At 33.2% G+C, this 23,741-nt stretch overlaps 1 protein-coding gene across 2 annotated transcripts; it reads left to right on the forward strand.

Annotated features, from left to right (window-relative positions):
• The first annotated feature begins 1,151 nt into the window (after window positions 1-1,151).
• On the forward strand, window positions 1,152-14,529 carry LOC123695580. Of its 2 annotated transcripts, none has more exons than XM_045641474.1 (3): window positions 1,152-1,282; window positions 13,544-13,690; window positions 14,033-14,529. In XM_045641474.1, exons 1-3 carry the CDS (start codon window positions 1,217-1,219, stop codon window positions 14,507-14,509), a joined length of 690 nt encoding a protein of 229 aa, XP_045497430.1. In that variant the 5' UTR covers window positions 1,152-1,216; the 3' UTR covers window positions 14,510-14,529. The 2 variants fall into 2 exon arrangements, with proteins under 2 accessions (XP_045497430.1, XP_045497431.1); XM_045641475.1 differs by lacking the exon at window positions 1,152-1,282 and adding an exon at window positions 12,933-12,987.
• The last annotated feature ends 9,212 nt before the right edge of the window (window positions 14,530-23,741 follow it).

The raw sequence follows: 23,741 nt of genomic DNA on the forward strand, positions 1-23,741 counted from the left end.
ATCCAACATCTTGCAAACACATAAACATAAGCAAATGCGAGATTGTATGTATATTAGCAGGCTTAGATGGTAATTGAATTAAATGATGTATGTATTCATTTAGGGGTCATTATAGCCAACTAGCTGACAAGACAGTTTTTGTAAGTATCCAATCCTACTAATATTATAAATGCGAAAGTTTGTGAGGATAGATGTATGTGTATTTGTAGGTATGTATGTTTGTTACTCTTTCACGCAAATACTATTGAACCGATTAGCATACATATATATAGGGTAACTTGGATTACAACGAAGGATAGGTTACCGGAAAACCCACGGGAACGGGAACTATGCGGGTTTTTCTTTGAAAATGTGGGCGAAGCCGCGGGCGCAAAGCTAGTTTATATATTAAAAATACCGAATATACGAATATAATAAATGTAACGGGGTGATTTTTAAAACATAGTAACAATAGAATTTTATCTATGTACATATTATATAGGTTGTATATTCACTAGTGCATTTTAAAATACCTTGGTCTGATAGAAAAATTAACATACCTACATTGCCAGAATGAAGATAGAGTTAACGAGCAATAACAACATTTTTTTTATTATTTGCATTTTAAATTAATTTATTAATACACTTCAAGGTAAAATGTACTAAGATAACTTCTAAATTTCAACCCATTAACTCATTAGAAGTACTTTTCAAGTCAATTTTGAAGCCATCTTGTTCAATTTAGCGGATCAAAGTGGATAAACGAAGACGTTTCAAATATTTTACGGAATAAGTTATACAAGTCTTTTATTTTTAATTTTATTCGATTTGGTTTTAAACTTTAATGCTTCAGTTCATCCGTGTTTCTCTTAAGCAGTTATGTTGCAGATAATAATTAATGTAGAGTTTTGAGTCTTTTTTATACATTTAAGGCTGATTTTTCAATACTTGGTTAAAACTTATTCATCGAATAACGTATTAAACTACCATTTAAAAAATGTATTCTAATTGTCCGTATATGACAGTTTACAGGTGACATTTTAAAATGTTCGTATAATACTTTATTGGACGGATAAATTTTAACCAAGGATTGAAAAATCGCCCCTTCAACTGGCTAAAATGTTTGAAATACTTCATTCTTCATTTTCCTCAGAGCGACCGTTACGGGCACTTCGAAGCCTGAAGCGGCTTGACGCGCTCCCGACGGCTCGAGCAGTCCGTGTACGGCGGTGAATGAATGTCTATAGTTCCCCGCGCGGTCGCGGCGTCAAGCCGTCGGTCTCAACTGCTTGAAGCTGTCCGTGTACGGCCGCCCTTAGTTGTAATACATGCATGTATTACTACCCATCTTTTTTGTATGAATAAACCTACATATCGCGATACACACCTATATCGTGGTTTTCGTATCATATTATAGCATCAAATTGTTGGTCTTCGTGGTAGAAGAGATATGAAAACATACTATGTAATGTACAAAAAAAACGACGTGTGGCACTCGGGGACTGCCGCGGTAAAGCTATTGCATGCTATGCCTTCAAGCCACACCTCCGCCCGTCGTAGTGGGGAGCGTGAGGATTTTTCGTTACGGAATTTCTCGATTCGGTCCCCGTGCTCAAAGTCTGCGATAGAAGCTATGCAATAGCTGAATATTTAGTGAAGTTGAAAATACAAACAAAATACAGGTTAAAATTATTCTGTAGGTGAAAATTTATTAACTTTTATAGTATAAACCCCATAGAACTTCCTGCAAATGAATAAAGCAAAATATAAGCTGCACTGTACTTTCCTTTCTCTGTGCGAATTTAATAATATTCGCTTGTTTATTATATTATACCTCGACATTTATGTAAGCATTAAACTGCCTGTTTAATAAGGCAAACCGTTGATTAAACTTCGTCGTAAGGGTCGTCGTTCATATGAACGGAATTTAATTCCAACCTCTGGAATTGGATTTGGTAACGTGATTTCTTGTAAATTGCATGGAATATATTTTGTAAAAGTGATATTTTCTGGGTTTCGTGCAAACAGCGGCTTGTTTTTTTTTTTTTTTTTTTTTGTTATAACTTATAAGATCTTTGTATTCCCATATTTAATAATAATAATTTGTTAAAAATTTTGTAGATTTATATTAATTTTTCTTAGACTTACATAAGTACGTACTATTTTAACTATATATTCATAATAACTAGTGGTTCGCCCCGGCTTCGCCCGTGGTACCTACATGTTTAAACTATCCTATCTCTCAAGTTGTATCGAACTGCACATGGTGTGCGAATTTTATTATAATCGGTTTAGTGGTTTAGGAGTCCATTGAGGACAAACATTGTGACACGAGATTTATATATATTAAGATAATTCTTAAGCATTGTTATTTAGATTTCTATGTCTTTAAGTTTAACAAACACACTACTAAATATGTATAATATTATGTAATGTGAATTTGACTTAAATAGTGATTTCGACCAGTATTATTCGAGGGATTTTCTCATTCGAAGCTTTTTTCTAAAAGCTGCTTTTAAATATAAAAAATAGTGTTACAATAATAATAATTTAAAACTGCATTTCCCAAAAAAAATAGTACTTCTCAATACTTTTGAGTAAGCATATATTTACGTCACAGTTTATATACCTCACCTTGACGCAGTGTGCGCTGACCATAAAACATAAGCGTAAACCCGGATAGCATTAAACACACTTTGGCGCCATTACTCGGTTACCGTTATCCGGGATTACCCGGATCAACTTGTGAGCCATGCTTATTGGTGTTACATATTAAAAATAGTGGTCAAATGGTCTTAATACTAAGTCTGTTTCTGCTTTAGAATTGTTAGATAAATTGTTGCTTAAAACTTTTCAGAGATATCATCATCACTACATAGTATAAAACAAAGTCGCTTTCTCTGTTTCTATGTCCCTTTGTATGTTTAAATCTTTAAAACTACGCAACGGATTTTGATGCGGTTTTTTTTTAATAGATAGAGTGATTGAAGAGGAAGGTTTTAGTATATAATTTATTAGGTTTTAGACAAAGCGGGCGAAGCCGCGGGCGGTAAGCTAGTATATTTTAAATAAATGAAGTTAAAATAGACTGAGCCATATTGCCTTGTTAAGACGTGATTAAAGTGAAGAGAGAAGCAAATACTTATTAATTTTCAAAGTAGGTAATTATATTATTCCTCTAGAGCGAAAACGCATCCCTATTAACATCATTTGAGATGGCAGGCATGGATGGCATGACTTCCTATTTTAAGAAAAAAATATTTAAATCCACATTATAATACACTAGCTGCGCCCCGCGGTTTCATCCTAGTGGCTCCGCTCATTTTGGTATTTGCGTGATCATACATATAGCCTTTCTCGATACATGGTCTATCTAACACTGAAAATATTTTTCAAATTTGACCAGTAGTTCCTGAGATAAGTGCGTTCAAACAAAAAAAAACAAACTCATCTTTATTATATTAGTCCTAGTAGTAAGTCCTAGTGATGGCCTAGTTGTATAATTTTAATCGATAGTACCTAATTGTCTTTAATTTTATCTGATTTTAAATCATATTAAATTTTTAAATATGAATTGTAATACCTTATACCTTTTGATAATTACTGTAAACTGTATCGCATTATTATAATAATTGTACACATTTTGTTGGGTTGCGATCTGCTCCTGAAATTAATGTTTCGCCTATAGGCCCAACAATATCGTGATCTGTTATGTGTATTCAATTTAAATAAATAAAAAAAAATACGTGTGGCACTCGAGGACTGCCGCGGGAAAGCTATTGCATGCTATGCCCTCAAGCCACACCTCCGTGCCTGTCGGAATAGGGAGCGTGAGGTTTTTCGTTACGCAATTTCTGGCCCGCGCTTTATTCTCAAGGCCCGCGATAGAAGCTATGCAATAGCTTAATAAATATCTTTAATGGTAGAGCTAAACGGTATTGTGAAATATTCAGGAGTAAAAGTTCGAAAAGCAAGCTTCGTAGAATTAGATGTCTTATTCCATAATAATCCATATTAGTTCAGGATACATCGCCCATTTTTGCAAGTGACTACTATCAAGCTAATTTTCCGTTTGTAGCTTTATTTTGATGAGACGCCCAATAATTTCGTGTACGAAAATCTCGATTGTGGTAGCTAACAGAGATAACAAGGATAAAAAATTTTGATTTGATGGTTCTCAAATATTTATTACTAACTGAATGAATTTTTTTTGTTCAATCTCAAGATAATTACCTAAATTATTCGAAAAAATATTTGTCCTACAAAATCTATGGTTTGTTCAAAGAGTCCCCCTTTCCAAAGTGTATCGATAACGAGGTCATCATAAATGATTACTAACAAGCTGATTTTTTTGTTTTCACTTAGTTAATGTTTATATAATTCAACAGACATATTGTCCTACAAATTGCGTAATAAATATTTGAGAACCATCAAATCAAAAAATTTTATCCTTGTTATCTCTGTTAGCTACCACAATCGAGAGTTTCGTACACGAAATTATTCGGTGTCTCATCAAAATAAAGCTACAAACGGAAAATCAGCTTGATAGTAGTCACTTGCAAAAATGGGCGATGTATCCTGAACTATATATACACCAAGACATGTAAGGCATAAACTGGTCATACTCATTTGTTACATGTAAGCATCACGTATGACATCCTAACATGATCGTGCAGAGAACAAGATCCAAATAGTTGAGCGTTAAGTTAACAAATGGGATTGGCCGTGCTTGCGCTGCATTTTGGATGCGAATGAATTCATGAGAGAATCGTTCGGATGTTTTATGATGCGTTTTTTTATTTTGCACATTATGTTCTATGGAAATGAAGGAAAGAGATTTTAGTTTGAGGGAAATTATTTGATTTATTCTTAATTAACGTGATTAGAAGTAATTTCCAGTACGGGTACTACGTACGTAGGAAGTCATGAAGCCTGTAGGTATATAAGGTAAAAGCTGCGAGAATATCGCCAATATTCGTTTAATTGTTCGATGCTCTAATTAAAAGGAAACCACATATGTAAAAAGATCTAGGAACTATGTATTAATCAATGGGCCCTAAAGTCCTCCCTATTTTATTGTTAGAGATAGATTGAATGGATAGATTAAGGAAGGGAGTATTTGCTATATTCACATAAGTATATTTAAATTTATTAATATTTTGTGTATCGATATAGTGCCACTATATCACAGCGACATAAACCATCAGCTCTTTGACTATATCCTCAAGATTCCAAACAAAAGTTGAACCAGCCCGCTCCCGTCTGCAACTTGTAAATTTAAAACAGACTCCGCTTTTCACGCACATTCAACAATTCAAGTGATTTATCCGAGCTGTAAACTAAACCGGAGCGTCGCTACGCCACCACACCGTTATTCCAAATGTGCTGGCTAAAGCATCGTTGACGTTGGCAAAGTATGCCCAATAAATGGGGACATTAACATATTGGAACGATAATTTTTCTTTTGTTGGCAAGTCCCGGGTTGCTACTGTAAATGTATGCATGTAAATAGTGGGCTAAGTTTATGGAAATTTTTAAAGTTTTAGATTAGATGTGACTGTGAGGCAGATGAGAGAGTTTATTAAAAAGTTGTTAGTGGTTGAGTGTTTTGGCGTTTGTTAGTGCACTGGGAAACTTAGCAATCATTGCTGACTTGACAAGACACGCATCGTAGACAAGTTTTGTTGAATAAATAAATGTTGAGTTTGAATGTTAATAAAATATTTTTTTATTGGAGTTACGAACATCGTGTGACGTCAGTCAAGTGATAGTCGCGTGGTCGCGTTCTCCCCTTTGACGTTTTATAAAATAAAACAAAGCACTTTTATCTAAAAACAAAACGTGCTAAACCAGTTTTTCATTGTAAATGTACATATAAATCAGGACGCCACTTTACCGGCTGTACTGGCAGATTGAAATACGAGATGCCCCTATTGAATTTTTACCTTTGCAATGTCGGCTGTTGAAATTGGTACAAGAGATATGGAAAGGAATCTATAATGTACGAATTCGTACGTGCCGTTGGTTGTATTGGAAATGGCGATTTTTGCTCGAGGAATAAGGAAACTAATCATTTTTGATAAAACGTGTTTTGATATAAACTGTCTCTGGGTTTCTGGGTCCTAAAAATTTTATTTTTGCAAAACTATATGCCTGTATGCATCTCAGGTATTATCGATCTCGCTTTATAAAATTATATAATATGTACAATTATAATATGAATACGGTGGTAATAATATCCAAGAAATTGACAGCAGGCATAATGAATTCAAGCTCGACAGTTGAGCAATAGTTAACAATGTCATACATCATACTAAAGTACAATGTAACAGAATTAAATGCAATATATATATATATGTCGATTCATAACGCGAACTACATGAATTTAGATCAACCTAAAAAACTAACAGGTCAGCTAAAACCCAGATAAAAAAGTAATTTCCAAGTATTGCAACCACGGATCGGAGGAGCCTAAAATATTCTGAAACTCGTTGACCCGAAAATGGAGTAACATGAATGTAAATAGTAAAAAGGAAATAAAACTGACGGCCGGCCTGAATCCAGAACGTTTTAATGTTTCAGAACAATAACCAAAAGTACTAGGTATTCATGACATGACGAGGTCAGCTCGCGAAGCTGGAAAAACGGTTGTAATTTCAGCTTGAGCGGAATAATTAATTAGAGTACAAATACTAAGGACTGCTGTTTCGTTCGATAAGAAAGTAAACTGTAACACGTAGGAAGGTTCTCGGTTCTCTTCGGTCTTTAATAGCGATCTGTCTGGTCACATTACGAAAGTGGTGGTATAGGAAGTGCACAGGCATATGCATTATATATAACTTATGCATTATAATAATATATTGCATAGACATAGACATCATATTATATGTAATAGATCATCTAGATTATCTGCTCGGTTGACTAGTCTTTATCGATCAAAAGCTTATCAGGATCAAAGCTGTCTTGGCTTTATCACGGGAAATTTAGTATAGTTTAATTATTAAGAAAACACTTTAAACCCAAATAAAAACGATCCATCCACTTCAATTAAATTTATGCGAACCCTCTCAGGTCGATAAATAATTTAGAAACTTCGACTTTAGTGTTGATAATAAAACCCTCACTTTAACGAGTGAAATAAAAAGCATTATAAAGCTCACTTAAGTAGTTTCAACAAAAATCGTCTAGTCCATCCCAGCATAACTAACATCGAATGAAGTCCGTCCAGTTTTCGTTGACCCGTAATACCGTCCGTTAATTTGGAGGGGCCTTAGAAATTACAAAGCGAGCGTCTGTCGTAGGGATCAAGATATGATGGTCGTTAGACCTTTGGGGCAGTGATATAAAACTAAGATTTTTCAGTGTTCAAAGTGAATGTAGGCCTTAGGGATTGAGTTGTGAGCTAAAACTACAGTGCTGTGATTTTATTCATGGATTGCTTGCTTTGTTTCGTCATTGCGGTTTCATTGTGGAAATACAGAGATGAAGTATTTTAGTAGTAACTAACTTTTGCGAATAAAATTGTGAATAAAACCTAGATTTGTAAACGTGGTTAACGAGTACTACTGTAAATCTATTTTTAAATTCCGGTCATTTCTCCACGTAATAGAATCAAATTGATCGTACTTTTATTCGTGAACTTTTGTATATTATATGTATTAAATGCAAGTATTTTTTAAGTTAAATTACAGTACTCCAAAAGTGATAATGCGCATAGAAATCTTCGTCACAGTTCGGCAACTGTCATCCTATTCCCGGAGCGTCCGAAGACGATATGTATATAGAGTGGTTAAATGCATTTTCTTTATGCATAATTTAGTAAAATTTGTTTAGTCAAATGAAATACATTTTGGAAATACGACAAATAGCGAAGTTTTGCATGCGCATTATTAATTTTGGAGTAGGTACTGTACCTACTGTAATAGCATAGGTTGATCACAATGAATACAATATGTGTTCATACTTTCTACAACTACATACACATGCACAGTTAAAAACCGTGATAAAAATAAAAAATAAATATGAAAAAATGTTTAGTTTCTCTATTTAATTAAAACTTAATACCCTTCATACTCTTGTCCGGTTTCATTTTACATCTTGTTAAGTTATCTAAAACTATGGTTAGCTCAACAATTAGTAGAAGATATGAAACTAACAATGTAGCAAGTTAACCCAAGACTTGAAACTTGTTTTACGATAGAGACAGCAAATTAAACATTTATATGAAGTACTGATAGACTGATATTATTTCGCATGTACTATATTTGTGTATATGTTTGTTAAAAAATCTATGTAAGTCAGCTAGATTTAAAATTTATTAGTAACAAAGAGATTTCTATGCAAAGTAACGGACGACACTATAACTATTAGTATCAAAAACAAATGGTTTTACATAATATCTCGAGGCAGACTTTATCAATAATTTACTTCTTTTGCACCAATCCAAAATCTTCAGTGGTATTTTGTTAATTTTATAGTATTTTTTTTTCTATGTACTATTAAATAATTAAAGAGAGCTTTTTTCCACTTATCTATGACGTTAACATGAGCTGACATGATTTTCACATTATCTATACTAATATTATAAAGCTGAAGAGTTTGTTTGTTTGTTTGTTTGAACGCGCTAATCTCGGGAACTCCTGGTCCGATTTGAAAAATTCTTTCGGTGTTCGATAGCTCATTTATCGAAAAAGGCTATATATATCATCACGCTACGATCAACAGAAGAGGAGCGACGGGGGTGAAATCGCTAGACATTCGTAATAACTTTATTTTCCATTCAATGTCCCCCACAACCACATCTACGCCAACTTAAATTATTAAAATACGTTATAACGAAAACGTACAAATATTTTTTCTGACGCTACAAGACTTATACAAGCATATTTTCAATTAAGGGCATCTAATTAAATCTCGAAAGGAGTTGTTTTCCCCTTGTACAACTTTAGTACATCGTAACATATCGTGTGACCAGTATAACAAGACCTCCCGCCCCTTCTAAAATGGTACTCAACTAGCAAATAATGCGAGCAATGAGAGATCAAATGTCTGGTTATGTAGCCCGTTTCGGAATACAAACGATCCTACTTAGAAGTTTGATGTGTTCAGAATAAATTTCATTAGCATTTTATGGTTTTACATTTTAAACAGATGTTTGGGAAATCTGCGGATCGAATTCGGTTATATGTTATGGACTTGATAACTGTGTGATTCTATTTGATAATTATTTGCTGAGGTTTTGTCAGTACACTGATAATGGTTACGCCGGAATATTTAGGTATTATAAGTATTATAAACTAAAAAAGTGGTTTGGAACTTGTAAAACATACTGATATGGTTGCATCTATATTATAGAATGTTCAGGCTTTGATTTAAAAATGATTTTGATACACAAATTTTTAACCTTTAACAAAAACAAAAGACGTTTTGAATGTGTAATTTGTATCTGCCTGTCTGTCGTGTTAAAGTAAAAAGCATTCGTCATACTAAAATAGTTCGAGTTTGAGTTTGGTTTTTGACTTATAGACTGGGACTGGGCCTTTAAAAATAATAAAAAGATAAAAAAATCGCATTTGGATGAAACCCATTAGAAAAGGAGGAGAATATGATGAAAATAAAAGGAAAAATAAATTACGGTCAATCCGAGTTCGGGAAGTGGGAGGGGGGAGCTTTTAAGAGAAAAAAATGGTTTCTCTCGATTTCCAACAAAACTACAAGTCCTACGGAAAAACGTTCAATGGCAAAGTTGTAGGTAATAAAAAGATCTACAACTTTTGTACTAACAATTTTATCACATAACCTCAAAATTTAGGTGAAAAATTCAAAAAACCATGTGTTTGGTTTTTTATTTTTATCTACTTTAAAATTTATTTTTTTTCTACGAAATTTGGTGCAAACTTACTTTATTATGTCCCAAATACACTGTAATTTTTTTATAGAAAATTTTTATTTTTGCGCCTTATTTTGAATTAATACCAAAAAAACAACCTAATTTTCAATCGAAAAGTCACCCGTCAAAATATCAGCTTTTTTCAAAAACTTGGGGAGCCATTTTGTTCATTGAAATCTCTACTTTCATATTGTGCAAAAAAAATAAAAATTACCCTAGTAAAAGTCCTCAGGAAATGCATACAAAGAGTGTGATAATGAGCTTTTACCAAATCAGGCACACTTCTCGAACTCTATATCTTCTCTTGTATCGGCTTTTCGGTAATATTTCAAAAAAAAAAATAATCTGTTCTAAGTATAATATTTACAGCATATTCAAAAGCAAAATGATGTCGATAAAAACATTTCAGGTAATTTCGAAACCATTTTTTTCTCTTAAAAGCTCCCCCCTCCCACTTCCCGAACTCGGATTGACCGTAATTTATTTTTCCTTTTATTTTCATCATATTCCCCTTCTTTTCTAATGGGTTTCATCCGACTGCGATTTTTTTTGTTTCAAAAATTATCTACTCTAGTCTATTAACCATAACTCAAATACGAAACCTCGTATCTGCACATTTATCCGCCTCTCTGCGTTATTAAAAAAAATGTGTGTGTGTACTATAGTACACACGTAAGAAGTGAAACTTAGGGATAAGAAAAAGTTGGCGCGTAACGCAAAAATGTCACGCCTACGGCGTAACGCAAAAATGTCACGCCTATGGCGTAACGCAAAAGTGTCACGCCTACGGCGTAACGCAAAAATGTTACACTAAATTTTTGTCCAACCCCGATAAAGAAGTTTCACTTCAAAAAATGTGTGCGTGTGTACACTAGACACGTAAGAAGTGAAACTTCTTAATGACCTTATTTTTCAAAAAACAATTTACTATATGCAACTTTACAGAAATACGTCGAATCACGCGTGGTAGGGATAAGAAAAAGATAGCGCGTAACTACAGTTGACAGATATATACTACGTACATACAGTTAGGAAACTAAGCCCCTGCGATGAAATTATGATGTATAGCTATAGGGCTGTTACCTTTTTGATATTTACCGACTTCAAAAATAAAGGAGGAGGTTATCAATTCGGCCTGTATATTTCTGTTTGCTTTTTTACAGTTGATTTGTGGTAATTTTGAGATTAAAATACAAAAATGGTGTAGCCTAAATATGAATTTACAAGAAGAAACAATCAACAATTCAAAATCTGTGGATGTGTCACCCGCTACTATCGATCCCCCTCAATACCCTCGTAAACACGCTTGATGGGGGGGGAGCCATTTCGAACATTTTGTATGAAGTTTCCTTACTGTATGTATCTGTATATTGTGGCGTAACGGAAAAATGTCACGCGTAACGAAAAAATGTTACACTACATTTTTTTCTAACCCCGATAAAGAAGTTTCACTTCAAAAAGAAATGAGTTTGACTAAGCTTTTCTCTCCTCTTAAGAGATTAAATAAAACCTTAATAAACTCGAGAATAAAACCTGCTAAGACGTTCCCGAACTCGCCAAGAGCGTTTTCGTGTTACAAGTTTTATCTCAAAGCAAACAAAACCACGTGTTTTGTTCACACGCTGTAAAAGCTTAAACTTTTTGCGAACTTTTTGTGTTTTTGTCGAATTTGAGAATGTCTCCATTTTGTTGTGGACAAGGATGCTTTGGATATTGATTTTTGAAGTGAAACTTCTTTAGGCGCGTTGAGAGCAAAGTCATAACAATACCGTCACATCATGGAGTAAGGCGATGATTTAAACTTGCGAAAGAAGTTTTACTTCAGACACGTGGGCACACACGTTTTCTCTTTTTTGTTTAAATGTAATTTTCAATCGACTTCAAAAAAGAGATTTCCAAGTCGACGGTATTTTTTTTTTGGGTTTGTTTCTTCAAAACTTTAGACTTTATGATGATTTTGAAAACTAGTGCCTCATTTATATTAGACTTACCTACTATACGATATTCTTAATGATAATTTTGTCCTTAAAGTAATATCAAACTCACGTGATAGTAAATATAATATCCTAAAATACCAATAATACTTACATTATTTAAAAACCATTATTACTAACAGAAAATAATACTATTTCGGATATAAAATTACAAATTGAATTAAAAATTCAACCACAAACTATTAGTATAGCAAATTATATTACAATATGAAATTGAAACTACAATATCACATGATTTAAATAGCAAAGTATGTTATTGGCTTTTAATTAATATGTTATTTGAACTATGTATGAATTTAAAACATATTTAGCCAATGTTTTGTAATAAATTCAACGTAGAACAATAAAACAGTGGAGCTGCTTGATATAACAAACAGGTAATTTATTTTTTATATGTTACAAGCTTTTTACACACGGCTTCGCCCACTGTATCTAAAATATATAAATTATACATATAAATCTTCTTCTTCAATCACTGTATCTATAAAAAAAACTTCAAAGTACGTTGTGTAACTTTTAAAGATTTAAACATACATAGGGACAGAAAAGGCGACTTTGTTTTATACTATGTAGTGATATTACAATATGTTTTAAGAACAATAAGTTTATGTCGATAATTTCCCATGTTTTAAAAACTATCCTTTAAAAAAACCTTTGAGACAAATAGCAAAAAGGGGGAAAACAGCATAAAATATATATATAAAACTAGTTGCTCCGCGCGGTTTCACCCCCGTGGCTCCACTCCTGTTGCCCGTAGCGTGATGAAATATAGCCTATAACCTTCCTGGATAATTGGGCTATCTAACACCGAAAGAATTTTTCAAATCGGACCAGTAGTTCCCGAGATTAGTGCGTTCAAACAAACAAACGCTTTATAATATTAGTATAGATGAAAAATTTTGCTTGTTTATTATGAAAAATATGCACAAGCAAACAGACATCAAAGCAATTGTTATTTATTCCTCGATCTTTTCTCAAAATCATATGTATTGTCTTCCATTGTTTGAATCAACAACAAACAATTCTTGATTCCATCTTACAGCGAACAATGTCATTTAAAACTTGCGAGCGATGGAGGGAACATATTGGCTCATTTCTTTCTTATTGTTAACTCCAATGATAGTGGTAAGTTTTTAATTTTTATTTAAATTTAATTTAAGGAAACGTCTTTTTATAGTATCCACGGTCTGTTTACGTTCAGTGGTTTGCGCGTGATTTTTAACCTATTCGAGAGATCGAAGAATTGATTTCAAATCTACCTAAATATTAAGATTATGAATTAATATTGTAGAAGCTTCTGTTTCTGATTAAATAGTCTTTATCACAACAGTTAGGAAGCTCTTTTTATTTATTTCATTTTTTCCCTATATATTGTACGTACTAAGTCTATAAAACCCGCTATTTATTTATTTATTGAAACATTCATTAAAGCATACGTTGAATTTAGTTATAATACGTTAAGTATACGTTATCTTTTATAGCTTCCTTGCCAAATTATCATTTATGTTGTTATTTATACTACTCATCCCTGTTCTACCTGGGTTGATTTCGGAATTAATTATTTTTGCTAGTAAAAATAATTATTGAAATCGATTCCGTCGTTTTTAGTGACATCGTTAACAAACAATCAAATCTCTCCTTTTTAAAATAATACAGTTTAGATTATTGTGTATATTTTCAGGAAGCCTGGCACACCCACGAGTACAGGCGGCACCCTCGAGGTCTGAAAAGCGATGTCCATTATCAGTCCAAACGTCACATGCTTCCCCGCGAGATTGAAGCACGGAAGCGGTTAAGTACTCAGACTCCGAAGGAAGGGAGGAAGAAGGTTAGTCTTTTTAAATTACTAAAAAGTAAAAACATATAAAATGAGTGGTTCCATTGTATGTAACATAACTTAGATACTAGCAGAATTTCTAATTCATCGATCTAGACGCACCCATAATCCATATATATCATCCCAGATAAAACTTATACCTAGCTTTCCCAACACGTTTTTTAGAATTTTGTAGTTTTTGGACGTAAATAAGTGCCCCGTTTTTGTTGTTCTACGTATACTTATATAAAAATTCTACTACATACCTACTACTATTTAATATTACCCTCACCTTTTATATTTATCATATAACTAATCTAGTCAATACGTTTTTCTAATCTTTCTCAATTGCAGCCTTCAGGCCACCTCAAACCATTGAACGAAGATGACATGGAAAACGATGAAGTAATATCAGTAGCTGTGGGCCCTCCAGCGATCCGACCCCAATACGAGAAAACAATAAAACACCCCAGAACAACCCCCTCACAGATCAATGCAGGAACGAACATAGTTAAAGATGTACTAACACAGCTAGGAAGAGAATTCCTAACCCATCAAGTTACAGAAGACTTCGTTTTCGGACAATATATAGGTAACTCTATGAAAAACCTAACCAGCGATTTGAAGCTCAAAATGCAACACGAGATTTTGGAACTTATTGTCAAATACCAGAAGGCTCAGAATGGCGAAACTGTACAAACAACAACTGTACAACCGGAAGAGAATATCACTAACAGCATTTTGAAGGAAATTAAAGATATTAGGGACAGGAGAAATGAGACTGACGAAGGGTGGCCCGATTTCAATAATTTGGCTAAGATCGTTGGTTAAATAAATTGTATGTTAAATTTTGTGTTGTCTTTTATTCGTTTCAACCCTCAGAAATATGATAATCGTATTATGCATCTGCAAAACAGTTTCTTTGTTTGTCTCTCTTTCGTCGCAACAGAGCTATTTTTAACCGACTTCAAAAAAAAAGGAGGAGGTTATCAATTCGGCCGGTATACTTATATTTTTTTATGTATGTACTTACACCGATTACTCCGAGGTTTCTGAACCGATTTACATGATTCTTTTTTTGTGAATGCGGGATGGTGTCGAATTGGTACCATAAAATTTTTTCGGATAGGCCCAGTAGTTTTTATGGTTTTTATGTCTGGAGATAAGATCTGGAGATAGGAGTGTCATTACTATTACTACTACTACTACTACTACTAAAGCTACTTTTTACAGCAGTGAAACAACTCCTTCCCGAGTAAAATTACTCTTTATACGTGGGTGAAGCACTATTGCTCACAAAGTGTCAGTATTGCTGTTATTATAAATACATACAAAAAAAGAAATGTACAAGAAATAAATAAATAAATACACTCTATTCTTACATAACATTATTCACAAACTTTTATAGCCAGTACAAACCTAACTCACAAACCGTTATCATTTGCTCAGTTTCACAAACCGAATACACTATTCATAGAATTCAAAGAACTATTTACGGGATAAATGCTACCGTCCCCTCATCCACAAATCTACTGAACCGATTAAACGTTCACAAACACTCCAATTTGTTAGAATTGGACCCTAAACCGTTTACTGCGTTCGGCGTTCCCGCTGCTAAAATGCGACCTTTTTAAGGTAAGTTTTGGGGCTGAAAAATGTACATAAGTTACTATACATAGAGTCGTAGGTACTAAAAATATCAGATAATCTATACTAATATTATAAAGCTGAAGAGTTTGTTTGTTTGAACGCGATAATCTCGGGAACTACTGGTCCGATTTGAAAAATAAAAAAGCGAGTACATTGACATAAACAAACTAAAACTACAATGAACTTAAACGACTTCTGAAAACTTTCAAAGGTAATGTACAATAAATTATTATTTACAAGAACTTTTTTAATGTTCATTAGCTGGAAGTTTTCCCTAAAACTGCTGAGTCAATTTTAAAAATACTTTAACCAATCGAAAACTATTACAATATTAAATATTTCTCAGACCTATTTCTTACCTAAACAACGCAATGGTAACCAACTTAATGGAAAAAAGCTATTTCTAAACAATATAAGATCCACAACGACAATTCAGTATTACTTGACAACGGTCAACGTTTACCATCGTTAGCGCAAATTGCGAAAATTGCAAGTGTGCACTTTTATGTTTGTCTCGCATCTTGGTTCATTACCGGGAACTGCTAATAAAGTGTTTATTCAGCAATTGTGGAAACGTCTAACCTCGTATTTGCGCTGGTTAATGAGGCTTTATCTCGCGTTTAATATTAAAGGAATTGGTTCTACATTACGAGGAAATTCGACGTCATGAATGTGTGCGTCGTGAATTTGAACGGTTTGTGTGACATTACACACTAGCTGTGCCCTGCGGTTTTACCCGCATTGCTCAGCTCCTGTTGGTCTTAGCGTGATGATACATAGCCTTCCTCGATAAATGGGCTATCTAACACCAAAAGAATTTTTCAATTCGGACCAGTAGTTCCTGAGATTAGCGCGTTCAAACAACCAAACAAACAAACTCTTCAGCTTTATAATATTAAAAGAGAAATATTTTTTTTAAAAATATTTTTATACAGTTTATGATGAACAACGTTTTTTAACATATTTTATTTTAATAGTAATTGAGATTTGAGACACGTTGATTGTCTAAAAAAAGAGTAAACTTATTTTATACAAGAAATTAGTTGAATGAATACATCATCTATGCTGTAATATTTAAAAATCAATATTACTAAGTGAAAAATAAGCCCCTATGATATTTTAATCTACCATGGTACCTTTAGCGAGTGTGAACCATCACAAACTTTATGTCAAACTTTTTCGCTCGAAAACGTACCTTAACAAGATTTTCCTTGAACGAATTGAGCAGCGAGCAGAGAATTGCAAAATCATAAAAATTTTGTACATCATGCCCTCTCCACACATTCGAAAAGAGCTGAATTAAATCACGTTTAAAACATAAAGAAATCCGAGTTGTAAGGATCTATTTAATTAAAAATTTCTTATGAGCCAGCGACATAATCACTCTTTTATGTAAGCCCCGCCATCTTTTTTCCGTTTCACTAATTTGAAAGCAATTACAGTGAAGTACCAACGTCTGAATATCAAGCATTTCTAATTAGGAGTAGCTCACAAAGTTTTTTAATTGGACTCCTGGTTTGACCCCAACCTCGTTAAAGTTGGGGACACATTGAACTTTTATCAACTTTTTTTTTATTGGCGCTTAACGCTTCGTCGGGACGGCAAATTTATGTACAAATTTCATTAATTTCGCGTATGAAAAAATTTTTTGTGAGGAAATGAGCACTGATTGATACGTATATATTATTCTATATTAATATTCATTTTTATTATCATTTAAATGATCTGACGTTATAACAAAATAATACATTCCTTAAAACTTAAAAAATGCGAGTAAATTGATATAAGGCATCAAACCTATAATAACTAAATTTTTATTTACAAAATTCTTTATTAAGACTAACAATAAAATCCATACTAATATTATAAATGCGAAAGTAACTCTGTCTGTCTGTCTGTCTGTTACTCAATTACGCCTTAACTACTGAACCAATTTGCATGAAATTTGATATAGAGATATTTTGATACCCGAGAAAGGATAGGTTTTATCCCGGAAATCCCACGGGAACGGGAACTATGCGGGTTTTCTTTGAAAACGCGGGCGAAGCCGCGGGCGGAAAGCTAGTTATTAATAAATAAAGAATCGGCCTATTGTATCTCAAGCCTACACAAAAAATCAGTATGAAATCTGATTTATTAAAATGAATTTCTTTCCTAATTGAAGTTTCACATTGTTTCAACATTCTTTTACTTAAGTTATTTGCAATTTGCTTAAACTGATTAATGTGCGAAGTTGCTAAGTATGATTGAATTCTTCTGAACAATATTTATTTTATAGCTTATACCATAAGGCCGCGATATTGTATATATTTTATTGTTCGCACCTCTATTGCAATTATCTATAATTGAAAATTGGTCTTCAAGCGTAGAGTGAACAGGTGCTTCAAGGGAAGCGCTAACCATCTTAGACCACATCTCAGCTTAACATTAGGCGAGATTTTGGGCGAGCGCTTCCCTATTCACATTCATAAAAAATAACTGATTCAAAAAAAATAATACGATAATTATTCCTCCTACCAAAAGTCTATTCAATTAAATTCAATTCTTTTCATTTTACTATATCCCAAGGTTGCCTGGAAGAAATCGCTTCAAAGCGATAAGGCCGATTTTATATTACTGTCACAGACATATTATATATGTCTGTGATTACTGTGCATCGTACAATAAAGTGTTTTTTTTTTATTACTAGTGGTCCGCCCCGGCTTCGCACGTGATACATATTTCACAATAAAAGGTAGCCTATGTCCTTTCTCGGGTATCAAAATATCTCCATACCAAATTTCATGCAAATTGGTTCAGTAGTTTAGGCGTGATTGAGTAACAGACAAACAGACAGAGTTACTTTCGCATTTATAATATTAGTATGGATTTAAATAATTATTACGTGTATACAACGGTGATGGTCTGGTAATAATTATTGAAAAAAAACAAGTTAGTTAAAACATTTAAGGATTCTATATACATTTTTTTTTTAATCTGTAAAAAAAACTAATATTCAGCCATCTATAATAATCGTTTTAAGCCCAATTCTTTCAAAGCATTTCTCCACTTGTTTACCAAAAGCCTTCTTTACCCCTTTATAGCCAAAGAAAAGTTACTCTACCTTTCAGAAGCTTTCAGTACATACTACACATTACTTCAAGCCCTTTAAAGCCTTCCGATTTCCCGTGAAGCCTACTAAGCTGGTATGGTAATTGCTGAGCCAGTAAGGCTAAAAGCAAACAACGATAAAAAGAAGAAAAACTTGGTTAGAAGTGCGAATTAGAGAGGTGGGGTGGTAGTGAGAGCGGTGTATAAGGCAACTTCTATTAGGGATAGAGTACTAAATAATTCTTAAGAGTACTAAATAATGTTTTTGTTCTTTAAGAAAAACTAAAAAGTGGTAAGTTTAGAAATTGCTCTTCAGTGTTTCGGCAGGGCTTAGATTTTATAACAAAAGTTATATGCTGTATGAATTTATTCTATTATTATTTAGAAAATTGCCATTATTTGAAATGGGTAAAATAAATCACGTATTATTTCCGTATGTTTAGATTAAAAAAAAATATCAGTATTTCGATCACTTTGGAACTAGATTCTATGTGAATCATCAAGAATTTTTTTACAGTTTTAATTATAATATAAACACTAGCAGAACTTTCCGCCTGCGTTTTCAAAGAAAAACCGGCATGGTTCCTGTTCCCGTGGGATTTCCAGGATAAAACCTATCCTATGTGTTAATCAACAAAGTTAACAAGTTACTCTCTAAATATAAATTTATAAAGAATAGAAAAAATAGAATAAATTCGATCACGAGGCGGGACTTGAACCCGCATCCTTCGCGCCATTCCGGGGCGGATGCCTAACCAACTCAGCCACTCGTGACCCGCCTGAGCAATCGAACTTATTCTATCCTTTCAGTTTTATGTGTCTTAAGAGACACACCGCGCGCCATCTATTGAGATGATTTAACAACCATTTCAACCAATATGAAGCACTTTTCAGTGAATACAATATTGTAACGATGGAACACGACCTTTTCTTGAATTTATATTTTTTTGGTTTTTATGGCATTCAAATGCTTTATAAATATAAATTTATAAATTTATATTCTATATTATATTTATTCTATTCTTTATAAATTTATATTTATAAAGCATTTGAATGCCATAAAAACCAAAAAAATATAAATTCAAGAAAAGGTCGTGTTCCATCGTTACAATATTGTATTCACTGAAAAGTGCTTCATATTGGTTGAAATGGTTGTTAAATCATCTCAATAGATGGCGCGCGGTGTGTCCCTTAAGACACATAAAACTGAAAGGATAGAATAAGTTCGATTGCTCAGGCGGGTCACGAGTGGCTGAGTTGGTTAGGCATCCGCCCCGGAATGGCGCGAAGGATGCGGGTTCAAGTCCCGCCTCGTGATCGAATTTATTCTATTTTTTCTATTCTTTATAAATTTATATTTATAAAGCATTTGAATGCCATAAAAACCAAAAAAATATAAATTCAAGTTACTCTCTACCTATACAATGAAATATAGCACACATATAGGTGTGCTAAATTTCATTGTAATCGGTGCAGTAGTATTTGCGAGAAAGACTAACAAGCATACATACACATACATCCATCCTCACAAACTCTCACATTTTGAATTATAGCAGGATAGGCAAATCGCGAAATACTTAAATAGGATTTATTCAAATCGCTTTATATCAAACCGAACCCGAGAGATAACCATGTAATGGTGCAACGGTAAATTAATTTTTACCCGCAGTAACCTCAACGGCATGAAAATCCACAATTTTCTTTTATTTGTTCGTTTGTTGAAAGTAAATTTTAATATAGAACGGCACAGTCAATTAGGCTTATACAACCCGCATCAAAAGTAATTGTTTTTATGTAAATTATAAATTAGTTTATACTAGCTATTGCCCGTGACATCGTCCGCTCAATATGGAATCTTGTTCAAGGTATGTGATTTGTTAATTTATGATGTCCCGTAAACACTGTTAGTATAATATCATCCCAAAAAGTGTTTTAATTATTCTTATTTATTCAAACACCCGTTTAAAATCGAACATTTTTGTTTAATAAATTATCTGGCATTAAAATAATCATTAATTTAGTTATAATAGGGTCGGTTGGTGTGATGAATAAATCGTCGAAATTTTGGCTTTAATTATGCCAAAATTCTGAATTTATCAAATCAAAATTCATATTTAGTAAAAAACATTTTAATAGCAATTCAAGGCAATTAAACCGCGTCTGCACTATCGACAGATTCGCTTTTGAAAGAGGAAGCAGCCAATATTGATGGCACAATGTTCCTGCTCCCTAACTAGATGCACTTAGGTTGTTTCCATTCAACGCCATTTAACATTGACCCCTCCCGATCCGTCACTCCCCTGTTTTGAGGAAACATGTTACAAATGCTGGGGTTCTAAACAAACTGGACGTGATGAACGCTCCCAACTTTAATCCTGCGTTTAACGTGAACCTTAAACGTAGGTAATAAGGTTGGTTTTGGCTTGTTTGTAGTACAGTTTGGTTTCCACGCTATTATTTCGTGAATGTAGAGAATAAGCTGTCGTAGGTGACGAATTGTAGGCTTTTCACTGTGCAGTACAAATTGCATGTTCTGAATACGGATTCGGAATCGGTGATTTTAGCTGGCTGCTGATATAAGCAATATTGAAACGCTTTTCAAATGTCAGGCAATGTGGTAGTGATGGTTTTGTATTTGTAAATGACAGCTAGTACAGTTTTTGAACGAAATAAGTCGTATCATGGTCGTATCGTATTGAATGCTATACGGATGCAATAATAAGGGATTACGGTTAGGTCGTTTTCAGGTATTTTCGATTTTAGGAATACGTTTGCCTTGTTGGACATTACCTATTGGTACTTTTTTTAAGGAATTAAGTGATTACCTTTCACACGTTGTTCACATATGTAAGTGCCCTTTTTACTTAAGCATTAGTAATAATTGATGTTAAAGAAACATTTCAAAATATCTCGTTTCTAAATGCACTTTTGATTTTTCACAAACAGTTATATTCTACACAACACGACTGAATAATTTTCTTTTTAACGTATCTGGTCTGCCTCTACAATCTATCCAAGATTGACACAGTACTAACACAAATATTATGTTTGACAAGTTGGCAAGTAAGATTACTCTGTAAAGCATAACAGTTCCGAGATGAAATACGATACTAATTAAAAGTTTCACGGGCCTGTCGGCAGCAATGGGTTTGACGTTGTTTTAGAGATAGACTGGTAGTGTAGTGTGGGTGGTAATCCCTACTATGACATGACATTATAAATTCGAAAGTAACTCTGTCTGTCTGTCTGTTATGCTTTCCCGCCGATTTTGATGAAATTTGGCACAGACAATCTTTAGACCCTGAGAAAGGACATAGGTTCTTTTATTGCGAAATATGTACCACGGGCGAAGCCGGGGTGGACCGCTAGTAATACATAATTAAACAGTAACCAATCAGAATACATTAGTAAAAGCCAACCAGCAAGGAAAGTATTATCAATTCTACAATCATAATAATCAGTGTTCTAATATTGTGAATGCAAAAGACTGTCTGTTTCGTTCCTTTTTTTTGTGTGGTGATTCTCAATGTTAGCCAGAAGTCTACTACATTTTAAAGCGGACTGCTTTTAAAAACCAAAGTGTTCAATCCTGAATGCAGGAAAAATGAAAACATTAGATGTTTTTTTTTTTATTATCTACAATGAACAATGTATGATATCGTAATTTACTTACCTCTTTATAAGAATGAATTTTTTTTCTTCGCAATAAACAAAAAATATTAATTCAAAATATCGATATCGCAATCGAACATCACTAGCAATAGTGTCGTCCACAGCTCTCAACGCAACCCGATAGTAGATCGTTATAACTCCGCAACTTATAACTTTATAGTAACTATCCTCAATCGACTTCAAAGGCTGTGTTAACGAACAAAATCTATGATAAAATTTTATCGATATCTCTTTATAGCATTTTCTCGAAGCGCCTCACTTGTAAACTTCTATTATAATGAATATTAATATCGTCTTCACTATTTTGTTTTTCTTTACTTAGAGCAAATAACTAAAATAATAAATTATTGAGTAAATACGTAAACTAAATTCTACAATTTTGTGTGTGTGTGTGTAGGCGTATGTATTCGTGTGAAAGACATAGCTCTATATATTTTTAAGTTATTCAATAGGTATATCTTTTTTATTAAAAGTGCCATTAGAAATCTAAGAACGGCAATGAAATTGTCAAAAGTCATAGCTGACTACTAAATTGGGGTTTTTCTTCAGTCTATCCTGCTTTATCTCATTAAAAAATTGTATTTGCATCTCATATCAGGCAAATTTAAATAATCTACATTATGTGACATTTCATTCAAAATACTTCCAATGTTCAGATTTCCCGCCAGTATTTGAGCGCTTTTAATTAAGAATGCAATTTACTTAATTGTTAAATAATTCATTAATAGTCACCAAATAAAGTCATTAATTAAAAACAGATGATCACTTGATTGCTCGTGAATCATTTACGAACAGACAAAAACCCAATTATGTCGCGCTGTTTACAGAGTAATTAATGGCCGCCATTTTGAGATGCACATTTGGCGCGAATTTGCGCTAGACATTTTGTAATCTGTATTTGCTTTGTGATATTATTAATTATTGTACATTGTTCGCTCTGTTTGAAAAGTGTGTATTTTTTTCCATTTTTATAGGTTTTTATTGTTACGGTTTAAAGTAATGTTTTAAGTTTTAATTATTTACTTAAGTATTTGTATTTATAATTTTTCGTTAATGTAGTAGTACATAGAAATATTATCTTAAATTTTCCATAAAGAAAAGCAACAATTTTATCTATGACTAGCTGTGCTCCACAGTTTTAACCGCAGTGCTCCGCTCCTTTTGGTCTCAGCGAGATCATAGATATCCTATACCTATAGCCATCCTCGATAGACAAGCTATCTAACTCCGAAATAATTTTTCAAGTTTTCAAGTAGTTCCCGAGATGAGCGCGTTCAAACAAACAAACTATTCAGCTTTCTAATATTAGTATAGATAAATATTTAAATCATATGTATTTAAGGCAGATTTTTGAATACATATATTTATATACCTACAATAAGTGTTAAATAACAACTCTATTACAATTTTTTGTTAGTATTTTTCAAACAAATCCTAAGCAAAATTGTTTACCAACTAATCCGTTGAAATATAAATTTTCTCACGCGAGGTCCTTGACCGTAACTCGCTATACGGATTTGTTATACATACTTTGAATGTATTAACCTAATTTTTCAAAATAACAATTCTAATTATTTCTTATTAGTAATTGTTTCCGTGTGAGTTGTTTCCTTATTTTTGCATTTTGAAGTGAAACTTCTTTAGGCGCGTT

Source organism: Colias croceus, chromosome 11, assembly GCF_905220415.1.
Source record: "Colias croceus chromosome 11, ilColCroc2.1".
In the NCBI taxonomy this organism is placed as follows: Eukaryota; Metazoa; Arthropoda; class Insecta; order Lepidoptera; family Pieridae; genus Colias; species Colias croceus.